At 43.0% G+C, this 23,825-nt stretch overlaps 1 protein-coding gene across 1 annotated transcript; it reads left to right on the top strand.

Moving 5' to 3' along the window:
- Positions 1-20,090: 20,090 nt before the first annotated feature.
- On the top strand, positions 20,091-22,366 carry LOC129701941 (terminal nucleotidyltransferase 5A-like). The gene has a single exon (XM_055643386.1). The coding sequence runs from the start codon at positions 20,106-20,108 to the stop codon at positions 21,279-21,281; it is 1,176 nt and encodes a 391-aa protein (XP_055499361.1). The 5' UTR covers positions 20,091-20,105; the 3' UTR covers positions 21,282-22,366.
- Positions 22,367-23,825: the final 1,459 nt, after the last annotated feature.

Raw genomic sequence — 23,825 nt, 5'->3', positions numbered from 1 at the left:
CAGATGACACACACACACACACACACACACACACACACACACACACACACACACACACACACACACACACACACACACACACACACACACACACACACACACACACACACACACACACACACACACACACACACACACACACACACACACACACACACACACACACACACACACACACACACACACACACACAAACAAGATGAGACTTTTAGTTACATAGATGTACCAGGCAAGATTTGTACATAGGAATTGGTGGATGCATGGGCGCATTGCCAGGGAAGGGCTGGTGATGGAAGTAGAAACACTAGTGGCATTTAAGAAGCTGTTTGATAGGCACATGGGTATGCAGGGAATGGTGGGATATGGATCACATTCATATAAAGGAGATTGGTTTATTTTGTCATCATATTCAGCACAGCCATTGTGGGCCAAAAGGCGTGTTCCTGTGCTGTGCTATGTTCTAGGTTCATTTGGGTGAAACCCAATGCATCAATGGGAAAACTCGTGAATTTCACAGCGACAGCAGTGGGATGTCAAGTTTGCACCTGGGTCACCAGAGCCGCGAGGCAGTAGCACTACCCGCTGCACAACCGTGACATTATTTCTTATGAGTAGGGATTGAGAATTGCAAATGTAATTTCAATAGCAGAGCTGTGGGCTGTGAAAGAACTTTTAGGAATGGTACAATGGAGAAAGAGAGAAGAAAAAATACTTTAACTCAGGGTGCCTGAGGGCGTGTGTCTGAAGAAGGAGGATGCTTAGGAGGGTAGGAAAAGTCTGTTAGTAATCTGGGATCAAAACAGAAAATCGGCTACAATTGCATTACAAGCTTAATCCCCAGAGCCACACATGTTTCAAGTGACATTATAGTGAGAACATATTGTATAAAATCTTTATTTATATGTGTACACACCAACAGTAAACGATGTAATTATTTTGTATAACTTGAAACATCAACAAATGTATCCATTAATTAATATTAGTAATCACCTACCCGGTTTATTCCTGCCAAATCACCGAAATATATAAACGTTTTAAAGTAACACATTTATATTTTTTAATAGAAATGTGCATGACACAGATAAATTGTGCGAAGTGCATATCGTCTTTATCCAGTTTACGACTTCAAATCTGTTGTTACTCGAACGTTTTAGCTCTCGTCATTTGACTTGCCCAATGCACGGGATGCATAAATTCGGATCGATGCATAAATTGCGTGAGCCATCTGGTGTTTATATGTGGATACGAGGAAGTCAACGAGTTCAACCCGCAGTGATAGCTGGATATGCAACGTGCCCGAAAAATCTGGGTTGGTACATTGACATGATTTGCAAATGTTCCTTGACTCTCTGTCAATATCCTTTCTGAATATGTCACTAACAATAATATCCAACTGTGCAATGTTTGTGGCGAGGAAGGGTTGTAATGTTCTGAGTCAGATTGTTCTGGTGGGACTTGCATTTACTATTTTTCAAAACAATAAAAACACTGGAGGCTGTTCTATTGCATATTTTGTCGATTCACTGCAAATCACTTCCAGCTTAATACAACTTCATTCAGTGTGAATCTATTACTCGGGGATAGTTTTTATTCCCTGCTGAAGCACGTCGCAAATCCAATGAACAATCACACCTACTTTCTAAATCACCTCGGGCAAGCTGCTTCACCCATCTGGACCTTGCAGACCAGGTGAATAATGGAGAAAAAAATACAGATACTGAGAGTCTGAAATAAAAATGGAAAGTGCTGAAATACTCAATCGGTCAGGCCGCTTCATGGGGAGGAGTAACGTAGCTAACAGAACCTGCATTTTGTGTCTCTGTATCTCTTCTCACAGATGGTCTGCTTGCCGATTATTTACTGCTTGTACTCGGTATTTAATAGGGAATAAAAAGTATCCCCGAGTAATAGATTCGCACTGAATTAAGTTGTATTAAGCTGGAAGTGATATTCATTTCACTTGCACTTTATGTGTAATGTGGCAAATAAACCGTATTGTATTGTATTGTATTGTATTTTAGGCAATAAGCATGCTGGCTGCTTTTTATCTGGCGTTGATTACCCTAAGATGTGTTGGTAGTGTCCAAATCTGAGGAAGGACATTATTGCCATAGAGGGAGTGCAGAGAAGGTTCACCAGACTGATTCTTGGGATGTCAGGACTGTCTTATGAAGAAAGACTGGGTAGACTTGGTTTATACTCTCTAGAATTTAGGAGATTGAGAGGGGATCTTATCGAAACTTACAAAATTCTTAAGGGGTTGGACAGGCTAGATGCAGGAAGATTGTTCCCGATGTTGGGGAAGTCCAGGTCAAGGGGTCACAGCTTAAGGATAAGGGGGAAATCCTTTAAAACCGAGATGAGAAGAATTTTTTTTTCACACAGAGAGTGGTGAATCTCTGGAACTCTCTGCCACAGAGGGTAGTTGAGGCCAGTTCATTGGCTATATTTAAGAGGGAGTTAGATGTGGCCCTTCTGGCTAAGGGGATCAGGGGGTATGGAGAGAAGGCAGGTACGGGATACTGAGTTGGATGATCAGCCATGATCATATTGAATGGCGGTGCAGGCTCGAAGGGCCGAATGGCCTACTCCTGCACCCAATTTCTATGTTTCTATGTTTCTAGTGACTTCTTGCCCATTTCAAAATATATGGTTGCATTTCCAGAAGATAGACACAACATTCTAGAGTAACTCAGCGGGACAGGCAACACCTCTGGATAGAAGGAATGGGTAACGTTTTGGGCCGAGGCTCGAGTGCATGATACTGCGTGTCGGCTTTGTTGTTTCTAAGAACTCTTCTGGCCAATTGAAAAGATTTCGCCGGGAATCAGATTGAATGCTTCAAAACTAGTTGAACAAACTTGCAGGTACAGTAAAAAAAAAACAAAGCTCATATTTTTCTTGAATACATGTGGAGACATGCTGGAAAATGGGTCTTTAACTAGGTATTGTGTGGAAAGGAAATGCTGGTTTACATCGAAGATAGACACAAAGTGCTGGAGTAACCCAGCGGGACAGGCAGCATCTGTGGAGAGAAGGAAGGGGTGACGTTTCCGGTCGAGAGCCTTCTTCAGACTGAGTCAGTTCTCGCCGGGCGAGGGCTACAACGCAAAACAGATTTTAGTGTAAAAGTAAACACACTCCGCCAATACAGAGATTAACCGGAGCTGGGCTCTGGGGCAGCGGCTCACCAAGAACCACCAGACCGTGGCAGCAGAAAGCTGCCCGATCTTCACTGCGCGTCTAGGCTCCACAGTGCAATCAGAGAGCAATATGCTTGGGACTAGACCCCCAGGAACTCTCGTGGTCGTGGATAATGTTTATTAAACGCCGCTTCATGGCTTTCACGGCCTATTTCAAAATGATTTCTCTGGTGCTGTGTGTGAGGAGGCGCAGTACGGAGTGTGGCGCTGAAGGATTTGAAGCAGAATTGCCTTTGATCCGACTCACTGGTCTGCGGCAGACCATTGGGCAACGTGATGGGGTCTCCATTCCCTGATTCTTTTTCACTTACCCATCCATTGCCAGATTAAAATTTACGACTAATCCACTGCCACCTCTCTCAGGCAGTACATTCCAGGCCACATCCCGTTTCGCGCGTCCCATGTTGAGTCTGAAGAACGGGTCTCGATCCGAAACGTCACCCATTCATTCTCTCCAGAGATGCTGCCTTTCCCGCTAAGTTACTCCAGCATTTTGTGTCCATCCTCGGTGTAAACCCGCATCTTCAGTCCCTTCCTACACATAACATCTCCCCTCTACTCCATCAGTCTGATGAAACGTCGGCGGGCCATTCCCTCCACAGGTGCTGCCTGGCCCGTTGACTTTTTTTCACTTTGTTTATGCTACCAGCATCTGCCGTCGCCCGTGTCCCTTATATCTAACTGCTGGGGGTCTAACCTAATTTGATCAAAGCGAAATCAGGTAACTAAAGGAAGGTGACTTTAAAACGGCGAACTGTAAGCATTCAACGCTGCTCTTCCAGAATGAGTTGTGTTTAACGAGGGGACTCCGTGTTACTCTCTGTTCAAGCAGACCCCTGGCCCGCACAGACTCCCCTCACCCCATGTCCCAGCTCTCCCGCTGGGGCATTCACTGCCGACAAGTGCCAACTACACTCCCTCCTCACCTCATCTCCCAAATTATCATCCAAAAAAATATTTATCAGCAAAAGCCGTTTATAAAACCATGCTTCTTTGTGTCTTTGCATGGAAGACAGGCACACAATGCCGGAGTAACTCGGCGGGTCAGGCAGCATCTCTGGAGAGAAGGAATGGGTGACGTTTCGGGTCGAGACCCTTCTTCAGACATGGTTCTCGGCTTTAATTTGCCCAGGTCTGTGAACCAGCGCTGATGCGAATCTTGAATGTACTCCCTCGTGTATTGCGCATCGCGTTTGCTGACGGGGGCAGCGGGTGGGTTCGGCCGGCGTTACACCCAATAAAGGTGTAGAATATTGAACAATCCAATAACGTGAGCGCAGACATGAGCCTCGGGTCGGTCCGTACACAACTGCGTGTTCAGGAGAAAATTAATTCGTTTCACATTTATATCCGTGACGCAGATTATTTAAGAATCAAGTTGGCTTCACGAACCGCCCGGCTCCAAATGCAACATTTTATTATTCTAATCACGCTCCGTAATAGTTCTCCCACACGAGTCCAATGTCTGTCACTCCAGCGACGTTATTTTAAGCAACGCGGTCACTTTAAAGCGCCGTGGATTTGTTTTCGCCCCGCACCACCTTAAATATGTGACGCCAGCATCTCCAGGACAACAGGTTTACGCTCCAAGGGCTGGGCTAGAAAACGCACTGGTTCTGGCACTGCTTTCAGTACCACCGCTCTGCTGGACAGATCCCTGTCGCTAGCTCCAGACTCGTCCCAAAGCCGAATTGGAAACTCACTGTAGAGGATCCGCACTTACCACCACCAACTCCGGCATCCCAGGCACTTCACCAACCCGGTCCGACCCGATCCCGAGCGAAGCCACATTCGGAGCCGGCATCAACGCTGGCGAGTGAACCGAGATCCCACGCGATCTACACGACTACTGCCGCCAGTGGGAATCCAAGATTAGCGGCTCACAGACCCGCAGCCGCCACTTACTGCCACCGGACCCACAGCCTGGCCCAAGTCCCCGCATCCTAGCGCTTTACCTTGAAGCTGGATCAGGTACCCGCAGAGAGAGAGACAGAGAGAGAGTCCCAGATACGGAGTCAGCGACTTCATCCTACAACCAGCGCTTCACTCCTCGTCAGCGCGGCAGCGGTACACTCCACACCAGCCTAGTGAGTATCTGAACTCCCCACGGGAAGCTCTGGCGACGTTTGCATCGTGTCATCCCCATTCAATAAACTGCGAGTTCCTGCAGAGACTGGGAAAACAGCAGCTCGAATCTCAGCAATCTCCGTGTGATGGCTCTGAGAAAACCTCCATCGTGTCAGGATCAATTAGCACCATGTTCGGGTGGTGGGGGGGTCACATAACGTATCAAGTTCAAGCTGGGACATCTTTCCAAGTGTTCAATGCCGGGGTTTGCGCCGGCTCCTTCCCAATCGACTCAGTGTCATGTGCTGTTTGTAGTTTCAGTTAGTTGCTCTTCATTATTAAACGACCTGCTGGCGGCTTTGGCGGGGAGAGGGGACATTAATCCAGACAGTCCACGGGAAGGCGAGTCCGGGTCCACCCCGCGTAGTTTCTGGATCTTAGCAAAACCGCATTTTGGTTCGGGCTGGACTGCATAGTGAAGCGCCGCTGTATGTGTGTAGCTGGGAATGATATAGCACCCGACCATACACACTCCTGCCTGGTGCTCGCTATTGTCTGTTCCCATTCACAGCTGGATGCGGGCAAATAGAGTCACAGTCATAGAGCGATACAGTGTGGAAACAGGCCCTTCGGCCCAACTTGCCCACATCGGCCAACATGTGGCAGCTAGTCCCACCTGCCTGCGTTTGATCCACATCCCCCCAAACCTGTTCTATCCATGTACCTGTCTAACTGTTTCTTAAACGTTGGGATAGTCCCTGCCTCAACTACCTCCTCTGGCAGCTTGTTCCATACACCCACCACTGTGTGGAAAAGTTACTCCTCAGATTCATATTAAATATTTTCCCCTTCACCTTGAACCTATGTCCTCTGGCCCTCGATTCTCGTACTCTGGGCAAGAGATACCGTGCATCTACCCGATCTATTCCTCTCATGCTTTTATACACCTCAATAAGATCACCCCTCATCCTCCTGCGCTCTATGGAATAGAAATCCAGCTTACTCAACCTCTCCCGATAGCTCACACCCTCTATTCCTGGCAACATCCTCGTAAATCTTCTCTGAACCCTTTCAAGACGTGTATAATCGATATAACATGACTGTGTAACAATGCATAGCAGTTTGCGTGTAGAAATCGGTGTATGTATGAAACTATAGGTATTTATATTTGCAGTAATCTGGGGGGCAATTCTGTTGGTGTATTTACTGGTCCGCCGCTTGCACATTGAGCGGGATCCTTTGGGAATATGTCTACGAGGTAACGTTACCAATGAACGGGCCGTGTTTGCCTGCCACTTGTGCCTCTGCGGGCGCCTGGCGATATTGTAACCTACAATTAATATTGCTCAGAAGTACAGGGGAATTCTGCTTGATTCAAGTCTGAAAATAATTGCTCGGAGAGCACATGGGGAAACTAACACTTTCTTTTTTTGATTCATTTTATCTGAAAAATACAGCACAAAACAGTACAGTGATACCTAATTTTAGGGCCAACTAACTACCGTAATCCATTCTTTACAACCTCTAGTTTTATGTTATGAGAAGGAAGTAAGCAAGACAAGAAAAGAAAAACTCGCCAAGTCCGTGGAAAAAACAATAAGAGTAGAAAAACGTGAAGTGTGTATATAAAAATATAAAAAAAGAGAGAAAGTGGAAAGTAGAAATAGAAGACAGCTTATCTGGATTTTTCAAAGGAATCGAGATCATTCCGGGTCAGACCTGAAATCAGCCATCATTACGGTACCGCTCATCAGCATTTTGTGTCTATCGATTTTTGTGTCTATCTTCGGTTTTAACCCATCATCTACAGTTCCTTCGGAGAACTATTCAGTATAAAGATTCGCGAGAACCGGCAGCTTCGCACAATCCGTGAACAATAGGGTTACCGAAGTAGACACAGCTGGGCTAACTCCGCGGGTCAGACAGCTTATCTGGAGCAAAGGAATCGGTGTCATTTCGGTCCAGACCTTCCTTCAGCATTTTTTTCTCCAGCTTTTTGTGTCTATCTTTTTGTGTCTATCTTCGGTTTAACCCAGCATCTACAGTTCCTTCCTAATCAGTACAATACGCCGACAGTTGCTTGCACAATGAGCGAGATAGGGTTTGTAATCACAGCGCTGTTCCTGGGGTAGTCGGCGCTCCGACTGGCTCATTGCGCTGCGCTTCGCCGTGTGTGGCGCAGTGTTTCTCTGGACGGAGCGCCCGATAGTTTCAGCACAGTTGCAGGACAGAAATGGTTCCCGGAATCAGCAGCTAGACTGTCCTTTCTCAAACTACACCTCAACAGTCTTGACGGCTGAACAAGAACGGAACGGTCTTTATAGTTGGTTGAAATGGCGGAGCAAGTTGAGACACTGGAGAGGAGGATTGGGTGACGTTTCGGGTCTGAAGGAGGGTCTTTCCAGAACCAAGGGCCACAGTTTAAGAATAAGGAATAAGCCATTTAGAACGGAGACAAGGAAACACTTTTTCTCACAGAGAGTGGTGAGTCTGTGGAATTCTCTGCCTCAGGTTCACTGGATGCTTTCAAGAGAGAGCTAGTTAGGGCTCTTAAAGATACCGGGGTCAGGGGATATGAGGAGAAGGCAGGAACGGGGTACTGATACAGCCATGATCACATTGAATGGCGGTGCTGGCTTGAAGGGCCGAATGGCCTACTCCTGCACCTATTGTCTATTGTCTCTTGTCTCAAGTCGAGCCGAAAAGTCACCTGTTCCTATTCTCCAGAGATGCTGACTGATCCACTGAGTTACTACAGATGTTTGTGTCTATCTTCGGTGTAAACCAGCATCTGCAGTTCATTCCTACATTAACCAAATCCTGGGTTTTATTAATGGAGGCATACGGTACAAAATAACCACGAACCTTTAGCATGAATCAAAGCGCTGGAGGAATACAGCGGAACGAGCAGCATCTGTGATGGGAATCGGCAGTGAGTGAACAATTCGGGTCTCACCCTGCTAGGTTTGTCTGTCAACTGCCCCCCACAGATGCTGCCCGACGCTCTGACTTCCTCCGGCATTTTTTTTTGCTCACGATGCCAGCATCTGCAGTTTCTTATGTCTTCAAACAAAACGTGTTTATTGATTCATCAGTCTGAAGAAGGGTTTCTGCCCGAAACGTCGCCTATTTCCTTCGCTCCGTAGATGCTGCTGCACCCGCTGAGTTTCTCCAGCACTTTTGTGTACCTTACGTTTTTATTGATGTAGCTACAATGAAGCGTTCTGTCCAATCCTGGATGCCGGGAATTGGGAATAGAGCAGGCATTATTACTGTCTATGCCGCGAATGGAGGATTCCAGTTGTATTGGGAAAATTGCGGTTGTTAACTGTCTGTGGAACACAAGCGTTTATTGGAGCTGTGTATTTATTACCGATAAAACATATAGACTGAGTCGATGAATCTTCCCACTGTATGATAAACTAGAGCATTCTTGACAAAAGAACCCAAACCAATATGAGGAGACACAAAGCACCGCAGATGCTCGAATCTTGAGCAAGAAGCAAAGCGCTGGAGGAATTCAAAGAGTCAGGCAGCAACTGTGGAGGGGTGCGGGCACATGATGTTTCTGCTCGAGATCCTTCTTCAGTCCAGAAGGAAGGGCTCTGTTAATTTTCCACCACAGATGTTGTCTGACCCTTTTGAGTTAGTTGCAACAGCACTTCCGTTTTGGATTGATGAGGGGAAAGGGTTGTTTGCAGCAAGAGGGCGAGGTTAACAATGGCTTGTAGTGGCGACAGATACAAAAGGTTGGGGAGAGGGCTTTAGAGGGAACTGGAAAAACGCTTCAGCATAAAGCTAGAACCAGCCTGGTGGGCAGAATGCAACCGTCTCTGCTGTAACTATTCTGTCTATGACATGCATAGACATCATCAGCTATTGTAATCATCGAAATGTCAGTTGGCTCAACATATCATTTTCCAGGCTACATTTGTTGGGTGGTGAATAATGTTTTAGTCTTATCCCATATTTCTCTAATTTTAAACATATGTTCCTAGATTTTCTTGTGTTCCCACCAGAGTACCCATCCCAACCCCCATATTTTGCCTTTACAAAACCACATTAGCATTTTAGCACTTTAGTCCGAAGAAGGGTCTCAACCCAAAACGTCACCTATTCCTTTTCTCCAGAGATGCCGTCTGACCCAATGAGTTACTCCAGTTTTTTGTGTCAATCTTTGGTTTAAACTAGCATCTGCAATTCCTTCCTACACGTAGCATTTAAACATTTCAACAAGTTCACCAATTAATTTTAAATTCTTAACTTAATTTCTAAAACATTTTCTTACTCCATATTTCCATATGTGATTACTTTAGTGAGATGTTATTAACAAGATGAATATTTTATATCAGGTGCTTAGCACAGAATTTGTTCCATCTTCCTCCACATAAGTCTCTGGGCTTCTCTTGTGTCAACATCAACAAGGGTGGTGGTACAAGAAGGAAGGAGTGATCCTGAGAATTCTCAACTTTTCCTTAGTTTAGTTTAGTTTAGTTTTGGTCAGTTTAGTTTAAATTGGTTTAGTTTAGTGATACGCTATGGCAACAGGCCCTTCAGCCCACCAAAGCCATGCAGACACTTAAGGTCTTGTGAAATCTCATCTGGCAGGAAAATCCCCTCCTGATGAGCACCTCATGATTGTCCTGAATTCTCCACATGTCGGAAGCATAGAGAGTAGCAAAAGCACAAAACATACTCTAGGCAGAGGTCTTCATTGTTCAGCATTAAAGGTGGCTCTAAAGCATTATTACTATCTCAAAGGGTCCCAAAGGACAAAGCTACAAGATGAAATCCGTGTAAAATGGGAGTGAATTAACATGAGGGATATATTCAGGTCAAGAACTTTGCTGCAGGCGTTCCTCAGGGCAATGACCCAGGCCCACACATCTTCAACTGCTTCATTAGAGACCTCCGTCATAAGATAAGGAATGATATTGTTTGCTCATGACATGGACTGTTTAATTCTATATGCAATTCTTTGTAAAATCAGGTTGTCTACATCTGCATTCAGAGCCAAGACAACGTGCTGGGATGGGCTGACAAACAGCAAGCATCATTTGCACCACATGAGCTCCAGACAAAGGCCATCTCCAACAAACGAGAGGCTAATGACCTACCTTTGGTATTCATGGCAATGATAGTGTCAGACTCCATCATCAACATCCTAGGAGGCACCATTGATTAGAAACTCAAGTGGACAGTTACGTAAATACTGTGGTGATACAAGCAGCTCACACTGTGTATTCTGCAGTATGTGACTCAGCAGACAATGCCATCTACAAGGCATTACTCAGGGGTGGGATAAGTTCTCTCCATTACCTGGATGAGTGCAGCCAAGAGAAACTAGCCCAATTAGAACTTCACTTAAGTTTGAGGAGTAGTTCAGTCAGCTACCCTGCACATATTCTGCCAATCAATAAGGCTATGATTTTTCCGATTTTGGATTCAATATCATTGTCTCAGTTACTCATTTCCCATTTCCATTTACTGTCAATATGAATATATTCAATGAGTTGACCTCCACAAGTCCCTCAGTAGAGAAATGATTTATGACTTTGAATGAATTAATGAATGAATGATACTTTATTGCCACATGTGACAAGTCACTGAGATGTTCTTTGTTTTGCATACCCAATGTATGTAAATATTTACCACATAAAGGGCACCGACAAATTTACAAAGTATCCCATGCCAAGTCCTCCTCTGTTCTCTCCCCCCTCACAGTGGTCCCCCCATGCTGGGCCCTCCTTTGTTAACATTTTACCACATTATGCTCCATCTTGCCCATTCCCTTATCTCATCGATGGCACTTTATGTCCCCCTCCCAATTTGCAAGCCCACCCATCTTTGTATAATCAGCAAATATAATAACAGAACTCTGTCCCTTTATTAACATTAACTTAACTACTTGAGACCCAGTACTAACATGTGCTACTCTCTAGTTACTGATTATCAATCTAAACTTGATCCATTTATTCCAGCTCTGCTTTCCGTTTGTTAAAACATTCTAAATCCATGCTAACAGATATGTGCTGTAACCTTTTTATCAAATGCCTTCTGGAAATTCAAATCACATCTAGTGATTCCACTTTATCCAACCTTAAAAAATATCTCCTCAAAGAATACTAAAAATTATTTTGGGTATAAATTCCCTTTGACAACATCATTTTTGCTAGTTTAAAGAAAATCTTATCTATGTATTACTAAAACTCTCATCTTGTTTGTTTCTATGTCTGTCTGTGTTCATGTCTGTAATGGTGTGTGTGTGTGAGGAATGTGATCCTGAAACTCCGACAAAATGATATACAATAGCGCTACAATTTTTGGCCCACCTTACTCACCATTGTCCTGGTGTGGTCTATCAAGTTTTGTTCAGTTTAATGGTATATTTTACAAGTTATGACATTTTAAACATTACAAAACAACTGGCAAAAATCTCTTCCATCTGGACTGGCAGTTAGCAGCATATGACGTCACAACGGGATCTCATTTACATAAACTGCCCATCAGCAGTGTTCCACCCCGCAATGACATCACAATGGGATCTCATTTACATAAAATAAATAATACAGCAGGTTCCACCTCACAATTACGTCATGGTGGGTAGGGAGGGGAGAGGGGTTATGGAGGGAGGGAGGGAGTGACTGAGGGTCCAGGAAAGGAGGTGGAGGGTGAAGAGGAGGTGGAGGGAGTGCTGGGGGATGAGGGGAAATGAGCCACGCCTGCGCAGTTGGGGGTTATGGATGAATGGTGGAATATTGCGCTGGGGAACGGGTTGCATTAGGGACACATTTTAAACTTTACAAAACCCCACTTTGACAAATTCACTTACATGCACTGACAGTTAGCTGCTTCTGACATCAGAATGGAATCCCAAATCGCATTTACATAAAAGATCGCTCTTTAAAAAAAAATCCATTACAATGTTAACAAAGATAGGACTCCTAGTGCAATGAGAGATTTGTTGCATTGTTGTAAGGAGAGATGGGAGTGGGGGAGGGAACTAGGAGAGGATTGTTGTTTTGTTTAGAGGTAGAGAGAGGGGATGGGGTTAGGAAGGGTAGAGGAGTTATGGAGGGATGGAGCGAGGGAGTGACTGAGGGTAGGGGAAATGAGAGGGAGGGAGATGTGAGGGAGGGAGTGGAGGAGGGGAGGAGGAGAGGGGAAAGAAGAGGGAGGGTGAAGAGGGGGGAAGGGAGTGCTGGGGATGAGGGGGAATGAGTCGTGCCTGCACAGTTGGGGGCTATGGGTGAGTGGTGGAATATTGCATTGGGGGAACAGATTGCATTGGGGAGTGGGTGAGTGGTGGAATATTATGTTGGGAGTATGGGACCCACTTGTTCTAGTGGTTTTCTAAAAGTCTTGTTTTGCCTGCTCAATGATGGGTTCCAATCTTCTACTGAAGACAGAAATTTGGCAATTTTGACCATAAATTTCTTATTGATGAGCTCTGTTCTTGATTAAATTGTGTAGTGATATGTGTTGTTTTCCAATCCACTGGGACTTCTCCATAATGTAGGTTGATTGGCACCCGACACTCCACTATTCACACTCATCCCACCACCACCAGTAAACAAATAGATGCAGTGTGCATCAGTCAGAAAATATACTAGTTACTCACCTAGGCTACTTTGACAACCCTGGTAAAACCCATAACATGTATTTTAAGGAAGGACATCCTCAGGAAGCATGTAGGACCACCAACCATTGCAATATATGAAATATATTGTCACCCTTTAAGTTCGCTAGGTGTATATCCAGGAACCTTCACCCAGTAACATTGTGGGAGTACCTTCACCAGAAGGGCTAAAGTGGTTCAAACTTGCTGGTCCATAACCATTTTCTCAAAAACAGTTAAGGCCAGACAATAAATGTACCTTTGCTGACAAACTTGTGAAAAATAACTACTAAACCGTTTAAAAAAGATGCAATGTTCTTGGACAAAACTGAAAATAATAGGAATGCTCAACAGGGTGGGCAGCATCTGGAGAGAGAAAAGTTAATGGTCCTTAACAAAACTGAAAATGAGAAACAAACATACTTTAAGTTGCAGAGAAGAGGTGTCTGCAAAAAAAGCTTTGCACTGTACTTTGTATATGTGATAATAAATAAACCATTGAGGGGAAATCTGGTAGAAATAAAGAAAATAATGTGAGGTATAGATAGGGTAGACAGTCAGAACCTTTTCTCATGATGGATATATCATACACTAGAGGGCACAGCTTTTGTTTTTCTTTTTTTGATGGATAGTTGGAATAATGCAGGGATCTACAGGTTAATGGGAAATATATTGAATGGGATTCTGTGAATCAGGATCTATCTGTGTTTGAAAAGACAAGGACTGGTTTGGGATTGCAACGGGCCTGTCCCACTTAGGTGATTTTCAGGCGACTGCTGGCGACGGTCATAGTCGTAGCAGGTTGCCTAAAAACCGGCGACTGGACTAATGGGCCTAACCCACTTAGGCGATTTTTTGGGTGACTGCAGGTGAATATGACAATGGAATTCACCGGTCTGCTCCGGCGACAATCTATGTCACCTGGCACCAACCTACGACATCCTGGCAACAACCTACATTAACCTGGCGACAACCTCCGCCAAGACCTAAGTCAAGCTATGCTCATTGGAGTCAAACCCACAGTCGGCGAAAATTTTTCAACATGTTGAAAATCCAGCGGCGACCAGAAAGACGCAACGACTCTTTGGGCGACTGAGGCGACTACTCACGACCCATACGGGCGACACCCCGGCGACCATGTGGTGACGGCCTAGTCGCCTGTAGTCGCCTAAAAAATCGCTTAAGTGGGACAGGCCCATAAGCAAGAATTTGTGTGCGGGAGGCAATACTTTCACGAGTTTGATTGGACTTTTTGAAAAGGTCATCTGAAGGATTGTTGAGGGCAGGGCAGGGCAAGGCCTTTAAGAAGGTCCTGCACAATAGGCTGGCTGGCAAGATTGTGGCACAGGGAATCCAGGATGAGCTAGCCAATTAGATATAAAATTGGCTTGGTGGTAAAATCAGAGGATGGGAATGGAGAGTTTTTTTTCACATTGAAAGCCTGTGATCAACGTGCCCCCGAGGATCTCTGTTGTTTGTCATATGTGTTAATGATTTTGTTGATATTTTGGGTGGCATGATTAGTGCATTTGCTGATGACTCGAAATTGGCTGCATGGTGGACTGTGAGGAAAGTCATCGGTGTTACAGCAGGATATTGATCAGTTGGGAGAGTAGCCATCTACTGCTTTCACTACCAAGCCAATTGTATATCCAATTGAGTGGATATACAATTGAATATACAATCCTCACCCACTGAGTTTCTATAGCATTTTCTGTCTTCCTTCGATTTTTCCAGCATCTGCAGTTCTTTATTAAACAAACTGTATATCCAATTGGCTAGCTCATCATGAATCCCATGTGTCCCAACCTTGCAAATGGGAATGGCAGATGAAATTTCACTTGGACAGGAAATACACAGTGGATATCAGGACCCTGTGGAGTGCTACTAAACAGAGAAACTAAAAGGTCTAAGTGTATAAGGGTACAAGGGTACAGATGATGATTCACGCCAGGAATGCCACCGAAACATCACCAATCCATGTTCTTCAGAGATGCAGCCTGACCCACTGAGTTACTCCTGCACTTTGTATCTTTTTGTAAACCAGCATTTGCAGCTTCTTGGGTCTCCGCACAAGTACATAGTTCTCCTAAAGTTCCGACACAGGTAGACAGGGTAGTAAGAAGGTGGTTGTCTAGGGCTCACATGGAGTGTTGTGTACAGTCCTGTTTGTCCGCTACATTAAAGATTTGACTAAGCCAGAAATCGCGCAGACAGAATTGATAAGGAAGTTTTCTGAATTGGAGGGCTTGAGATACAAAGGTAGATTGGATAGGCTGGGACCTTTCTTGAAGTGTAAGAGGCTGAGATATACTTAATACAGACCTGGATTGGTAGAATAGTCGACACAATGAATACCTTGAAAATGTGTTCACTCTTTACATTGTCTATAATTGTTGCCGTTTGGCACAAACTTTTCATTTTAAATGTCTCCTTTTACTGAGGATGAAAGCTCAGCTTTTCACAGGTGGTGAATGATGATGGAAGTAATTATGTGAAAAGAATGAGCAAAGGATGAAGAAAATATTAATCTGAGAAATAAATCAAATTAAAAGTAATTCATTGCAAAGTAACAGCTAAATTAATGATTTCAATACAATGAAAGTACATATAACAAATAGTTTTATTTTTAAAGGGCCTGTCCCACTTGGGCGATTTTGTGAATCCCAAATTCATGGGGTGCCGTGCGTGACCGCGCGTCACTTCCTACGCGACCACGCCTCATCACGCGCCACGCACGTAATGCATGCCATGCGTGCATCACGTGCGCGTCACGACGTGCGAGTCGTGCATCATGACGTGTAAATGATGTCGCATAAATGACGCGCAAATGACGCCCAAGTGGGACAGGCCCTTTAGTCTTTCATACATTCAAACTCGTCAATGACTTATTTCGGGAATACAGAAATTAATTTTGAAAGTAAGACATTATTTTCATGTATTTTGGATTTTACAAAGGAACGCAAAGGGCTTTCTGACTAATGCTTAATAATAGTTTTCCAGCTCTGGGACTTTGGTTCATACCTCCTCGGCAATAATTGTGCTATATGTTGTGAGTTTAGCAGTCCCAATCCACTTCCTGTTGAACAAAGTCTTTTTGCATAAACTGTCATCCTATTGAGAGAATAGATGGCCATGTAAAAGTGGAAAAAGTATGTGGTTGGCAGAACATAATTGCAAAGAGGAGAGACATCTATACTTACATATATATTTTTCGGAAAATAATATTTTATGAGTTTGAGCAACTGAGACATGACAGATGTTAATGAAATATAATTCAAAAACATAATTCTTGCAATGGCAGTTTTACCATCAAGTAGGTTTAATTTGTCTGTGGTTAGGAAGTCAATAATGGACTCACATTTGCAGGCTGCTCTTTACAGAGAAGTTAGAAATGGTTTGGCTGTTTTCTCTTTGCCCCATTGGCCATTTTCCTCCATGCCAAATTAATATCCAAATTGGCATGCAAATAGGCATCACGTTTGGGTATTTAAAGACATTGAGGAGTAAATACAATTTAAATTAGTATATGGGCAGACTACGGTTAATGCAAAAAGACAAGAAAGGTCAGAGCCAGAATAAGCCTATTGGACCCGTCAAAATGCAGTGGGATTAAGTGTCATCAAGGCTGATCTACTCCCAGGCTGAACGCTCACCCTATGTCAGTTCCACAGAGCCCTTAATTTTCTTGCTCTTTCAAATAATTAGTTATTTTCTCAACTCTGCGGGGTGGAGAATTGCAGATATTCACCACACTGTGGGAAGAAATTCCTATGCACCGTTTTTAATGAGCAAACACTTACTACTGTGTCCCCAGGTCTGACATTCTCCCACAAGTGGAAATATCTTAAGATCTGTATTTTATCGTGCCCCCCCATAGAATGTTTTATTTCAATAAGACCTGAATCCTGTTTGCTGGTCCAGAGACTTAACCTCTTAGATGGACACAAAATGCTGGAGTAACTCAGCGGGACAGGCAGCATCTCTGGAGAGAAGGAATGGGTGATGTTTTGGGTCGAGACCCTTCTTCAGACTGTCAGCATCTGCAGTTCTTTCCTACACTTAACCTCTACTGCCACCCTCCCAACCTGGTGATGCATTCTAGTCCTTCCCGTGGATGCTGCTAATTCCTCTCCCAAGTTCCTCAGACATGGACATTGCCACAAGGAGAAGCAGAAATCTGGCAAACATAATGTGCTTGAAACAGCGTGGGAACAGGCCCTTCAGCCCACCAAGTCCAAGCGGACCAGCGATCATCCCCAGCACTATCCTACACACTGGGGACAATTTACAATTTTACCAAAGGCAATTATCCTACAAACCTGTATATCTTTGGAGTCTGGAAGGAAACCGCAACACCCAGAGAAAACCCATGCAGATCATGGGGAGAACATACACAAACTCCATCCAAACTGCACCAATAGTCAAGATTCAACCCAGCTCTCTGGCGCTGTAAAGGGCCTGACCCACTGTACGAGTCATCCCGGCTATTTTTTTACTCGTGGACATTTTTCATCGGGATGAAAAAATGTCCCGACTTACCTGATGCCCCGAGTACCTAAGGTTAGCATAACGAGCCGCTACGAAACGTCCACAGACTCGTTACGAACATTCTGCCAGTTCGTACAATGGGACAGGCCCTTAAGGCAGCAACTCTACTGCTGCGCCACTGTGCTGCCTAAATCCTGTAATGTATTAAAATTAATGGGAAAATTGTTGTTGAAAGTCATAAATAGGTATTCAGCATAACTCCGATGGAAGCCATCAGACTGAAACATTGGACCATGTTTCCCTGAATAAAGCATAGAACATAAAACTCTCCATAATTACTCTCCATATCGCTCTCACATGCATGTGCCTATCTAAAAGTCGATTAAAAGCCACTATTATATCTGGTCCCCTCATCACCTCTGGCAATGGGTTCTCAGCACCCTCCACACCTATCATATCAAAAAATTGTCACATACATCTCCTTTTAACTTTTCCCCTCTGACCTTAATACTATCCCCCTAGTCTTTGACACGTCTACTCCGGTCTACCCATTTGTTCACAAAAGCATGTTGTCTTCAGTTGCCTCCTGCAATCGCCATCTTCTCAAATCCATATTTGGAGGGAGCATTTTCTTGGTGCGTAGCACCCGCAGAGCTCAGCAAGAACCTCACTAACTGTGCAGCACCTCAAGCGATACTAATGACGAGCCCCAGTCATGAAAATCCCCCTGAAATTTACAAACATTTTAAAACTAAAAATCAATAGTGCTAAAAATTCAATCAAAGTTTAAAAAATAAACTGTTAACAGTTAGGAATATATTAACAGCATTAAATAGATTACATAATCAAAACAAAGGAACTTAAGCTTTTTATTACCAATCCTTTGAAATGGGCTTGAAAATGGTCTAATGGTGCAGGATCTGAGAACCAAGTGCTCCACATCAATGTGGACAATTTAACAAGATCTTGCTCCACAGTTGGATTATGTGGAATCCTGTACTTGCTTCCATTTGTAATCACTAAAATGTTCTAACGTATTTCTTGGCATAGCCTTTGCAGCAGGGTTCCACTAGGCTCCATCCTAGGCCCCATTTTCTTCTCTCTCTACATGCTCCCCCTCGGCTAAGTCATTTAAAGGCATGGCATTTCTTTCCACTGCCATGCAGATGATACACAGCTCTATCTCCCCTGAAACCCAACAACCGGTTTAATTTAAACAGCCTCAAGCACTGCCTCGATGACTTAAAATGTTGGATGGCCCAGAACATCCTCCAACTTAGTGAGAGCAAGTCTGAGGTCATCCTACTCGGCCCCTCAGACCCCATCAAAGCGATAACAGGCAGCCTTGGAAACCTAACCTCCTTAGTCAAATCGCACGTCAAAAACCTTGGCGTGATATTTGACCGTATTAAAGTTTGACAAGCAAGTCAACTCTGTGGTAAAAGCTGGTTTCTTCCAGCTTCGTACAATAGCTAAAATCAAATCATTCCTCAAATTCGACGACCTTGAAAAAAAATCATTCACGCATTCATCTTCTCCCGTTTTGACTACTGCAACTCCTTATACACTGGCATCAGCCTATCATCCCTGTCCCGTCTGCAATTGGTCCAAAACACCGCAGCAAGACTTCTAATGGGTACCCGTAATAGGGACCACATCACCCCGATCCTGGCCTCTCTCCACTGGCTCCCAGCACGGTACAGAATCAATTTCAAGCACCTCCTATATGTATAAACAAGCCCTTAATGGGCTTGCCCCCACCTAATATCAAAAATCTTCTAACCCACCATTCTACCTCCAGGTCCCTCAGGTCAGTCGACTTGAGGCTACTGACTATCCCACAGTCTAGGTTTAAGCTCAGGGTTGACTGTGCTGGACTTTTGCGGTTGCAGCACCTAGACTGTGGAATAGCATCCCGCTCCTCATCAGAACTGCCCCCACCATCGACTCCTTTAAGTCATGACTCAAAACCTATTTCTACCACCTAGCATTTTTGAGCCCCTCTGATAAACAGTTTATGTATGTATTGTTAGGTCTGTCTACTGTTGTATGTATCAAATTATTACCTGCACTGATGTGAAGTACTTTGGTCAATGTGAATTGTTTTTAAGTGTGCTATCAAATACATTTATTATTATTAATATTATGATGATGATTATTATTATTATTATTATTATTATTATGATGATGATTATTATTATTGATATTATTATTATTATTATTATTAATATTATTATTATATTTCTGTCATCACATTTGCTCCTTGATCTACTGAGTGATTTTAGTGGTTGAGCCATGGTCTGAGTGGGTTGATATAGTTTTGCTTCAGGTTTCCAGCATCTGCTGGAATTTATGGTTGTATTAAATTCATGTTATGAGTGTATTACCTAAACGGCCACCTGACGTGTAATAAAACAAAGTAATCACAAAAGAAAGTTGGAATAAACAAAAATACAACTGAAATGTTACAATAATTTAATTTTTCATATGGCACTTCAAAGTTGTTCTCTTTCAGGGTAAACAAAAGTGCTGGAGAAACTCAGCGGGTGAGGCAGCAACTATGGAGCTAAGGAAATTGCCTATTTCCTTTGCTCCATAGATGCTGCCTCACCCGCTGAGTTTCTCCAGCACTGTTGTTTACCTTCGATTTTCCAGCATCTGCAGTTCCTTCTTAAACATTTATTGTCTTTCATTTGTATTTGCAGAAAAACTTATCAAGCAACATCATGGATGATAAACCAGACCGTAGATTCAACAATCTTAACTGGAAACAGATTCAGAGCTTGGACCAAGTCTTAACAGAGGTAATACCTGTTCATGGAAGAGGCAATTTCCCTACTCTGGAAATAAAGCCGAAAGACATAATTTATATTGTGAAGGATCGGCTGGAAGAGAATGGGATTACGGTCCATGACGTTCGTCTTAATGGCTCCACAGCAAGTCATATCCTTGTGAAGCAAAATGGAACAAGCTATAAAGACCTTGATGTTATCTTCAGAGTTCAGTTGCTTGGGGAGAAAGAGTTCGAGGTGGTAAAGGGAGTGGTATTGGATAGTCTCCTGGACTTCCTACCACAAGGCGTCAATAAAGAAAAGATCACTGGACTTACTCTGAAAGAGGCCTATGTTCAGAAAATGGTTAAAGTTTCCAATGATCATGATCGGTGGAGTCTCATCTCCTTGTCTAACAACAGAGGGAAAAATGTTGAGCTAAAGTTTGTTAATTCATTACGTCGTCAGTTTGAATTTAGTGTGGACTCTTTCCAAATAATTTTAGATTCACTGTTACCGCTCTTCAGCAGTGCAGAGGACACGATGACAATGGAGTCTCATCCAACCGTTGTAGCAGAGAGCATGTATGGGGATTTTCAGGAAGCGATGGATCATCTAAAGTACAAACTGATTGTTACCCGAAACCCTGAAGAAATTCGAGGTGGTGGCTTGCTCAAATACAGCAATCTCCTGGTTCGAGATTTCAAACCAGCATCTGATGCCGAGATCAAAAGCTTGGAGCGTTATATGTGTTCAAGGTTTTTCATTGACTTCCCTGATGTATCTGAGCAACAAAGAAAAATCGAATCCTACTTAAGGAACCATTTCATCGGGGAAGAGAAAAACAAGTATGATTACCTGATGACCTTGCACCAAGTTGTGAATGAAAGCACCGTCTGTTTGATGGGACATGAGAGAAGACAAACGTTGAACATGATCACCCTTTTGGCTCTCAGAGTACTAGGTGAACAGAACATCATACCTAACACTGCTAACGTCACTTGCTACTATCAACCTGCCCCTTACGTCAGTGACCGCAGCTTTAGTAATTACTACATAGCACATGGACAGCCACAGCTTTTGTATCAGCCCTATCCACTCCACATCAATATGCAGACTGGTATGGTTTAGATTGAAACTGAATCCAAAATGCCAGACTTTGATCCACACCCAAGCGTTTAGATCTCCAGAGATCTAATGAGAGAGTCAGGCTGCACCCTCTTGGGTGTGCCGATAGTTATCGAGGATTATGGCAATTTCTGGGTAAACGTTTTTTAAGATAATCTGCAAATGGATGACCAAACTATATGTGTGCCACATAATAAACTTAAGTGCATATTCAGTACAAAGTAATCTCACAACTGAATATGTACAGACAGGATTGCAATGGCAGGGATATTGTTTTCTAAAAAAGAAACTATTGAACCAATACAGATATAGAAAGATATATTAAGTGAAATTAGATAATCTGAGTTGTGTTCCTTTGTGCCTGTGTTTTGGTGTTTGTGGTTAAGATAAGACATACATCTTTCCAGTAAAAGTGTAGTTAGTAAAGTGCATCTGTGATTAGAAATACCAAGTGCATTTGAGAGAACCACTTTGTATTTGAATTGTTTTGGTTACATTAGTGACTTGCAATGCAAAGTGCATGTAGGAAACATTTCTTCAATGTGAAATGACCTGGCCAAGAAACAATTGTGAACCAAAGATTATTTGTAAATAATGCATCACCCAAGTGCCTAAACTATGTAGATAGGTCATTTAAACTATATTGAATAATCATTTCAGGGTGTGCCATTAAGTTATCATTTGGACTGAGTATGAGAGATAATGCATTGTCATTTATCACTGCCCTTATTATGGAATCATTAAAGCTTACAGCTAAAAATTCAGTCCATTGTGATTATGTCAGTAACATTGGCACAATGTAATTTCCACAAGCTATGTTATAATTTTAAGTCTGCGTTATCTTACAAATGTTTTTGCCATTTCAACTGTACCCTTACAAAGCAACTTGTCAACTTCAGGGAAATGAATTGAGCAAAAGAGCCAATTTCAACTTTCCCAGGGAATACCATCATTACATTTTGTCCAGAAACAAAGTCCTGCTAAAACTGCACAGGATAGAGCATGTGTGTTTGGTGCTCAGGGACTGACACCATTTATTTATATATATGTTTATTAAAAATATAGATCAGTCTCAATCCAAGGAGTGTTTCTCCTTAATATTACAATGTGACGATGTGATACAATAATGTCTAATTCATATTTCTGATTCTAATAATTTTATTAATGAATTAAAAGGCATAATTCCTTTACATTTAACTGTTTAGGGCAAAAAGATTAAAACAGCTGCTATGCTGCTGCAATGCTGATAAGAAATGCCTATTCCAAAAAATGGATTTAGTCTGACCCTAATGAATGGTTAAGACAATTTAAACACTACTGGACGTAATAAACCAGAAACCTGCAAGCACAATAAATTTGTAGGTGTAATAAATTTACAATTTATTATGTTGAAGTTTTATAAAGGTCCTGGTTATATCTAAGGCTTCGTAAAGCATTGTATGTGGGCGTCTAGTATTCAGACACATGCAAGGTTTGGGGCTCTCTGGCTGTTTCAACCTGGCATGTTGCAGGATGACTCAGTGTTTGAGCTCAAAGCAACACAGAATGCCTGATGCAGGAGGTCCAGGAAGAAAGGACATAACTACTGAACACACAGAAGGGAGATTATCATCACAACCTTTCCCTTTGCCCCTATCTCTTTCAGCAACTGACCTAGTTCTGCCTTGCCCTGTACGTTTACTTAGATCAAGGGATAACTATTATGGCACAACTTCCACGACCAAGCACTCTCTCCTGATTGTTGCTAAAAGGCATAAATTAGATGAAGCATCATAACGCTTCCTCTGTTCAGCTGAAGTGATCAGTTTCTGATATAAATGGGGGTCAAGTGCTAGTGAAGTTTTGACAGTGCATCCCATTGTGTTTCAAGGTTCCTCTTCGTGATTCCAATGCTAATAAGTATGAAATGGTGAATGTTCCTTGAAGCAGCAGCTGATCACTGATTAGAGACAGCATCATTTGAAGTACCAGCCACTAAACCATCTGCAGCCAGCCTTTCTGATGAGCTTTAATGGAGCATTTTAAGCTTTAGTGGAGCAATTAGCTGTTTAACAAGTCTCTGGGAGGGTGTTCCCAGCAATGACTTTAACACTTTTATCAGAATGGTGCCTTGCGCTAAACATTTGCTAAATTCCGTATAGGATTCCTCCTTTGACATGCCAGAGATTTATTACCTGTTGCTTAAAATTACTGACGCTTATTTAAAATAATTAAGAATTGATAATGAACAATGTTAAATGTTATTGCCAGGTGGATTTTATTTGCCCAAGTTTCTTGCACATCTATATATTACTAAAACTGTAATTTTGTTTGTGATTCTGCGTGCGTGTGTGCGTATGTGCTCCCGGACCTATGCCAAAACTATGCCAAAACTATGTTATGTTTTACAAGTTATTCACATTTTTAACTTTTCAAAATCCAGTTTGAAGTTGATGTTGCAGTGGCAGTTTGCAGCTATGATGTCACAATAGGATCTCATTTACATAAACTGCCCATCAACAGTGTTCCACCCAGTGCAATGAGAGATTTGTTACATTGTTGTAAGGA

The sequence above is a fragment of the Leucoraja erinacea genome, chromosome 12 (assembly GCF_028641065.1).
Source record: "Leucoraja erinacea ecotype New England chromosome 12, Leri_hhj_1, whole genome shotgun sequence".
In the NCBI taxonomy this organism is placed as follows: Eukaryota; Metazoa; Chordata; class Chondrichthyes; order Rajiformes; family Rajidae; genus Leucoraja; species Leucoraja erinaceus.
Note: the sequence above shows the minus strand (reverse complement) of the source record. Positions and strands in the feature narration are given on the sequence as shown.

Excerpts from the sequence above, each read along its gene's own strand:
- LOC129701941 (XM_055643386.1), top strand. The coding sequence starts at position 20,106 with ATGGATGATAAACCAGACCGTAGATTCAACAATCTTAACTGGAAACAG.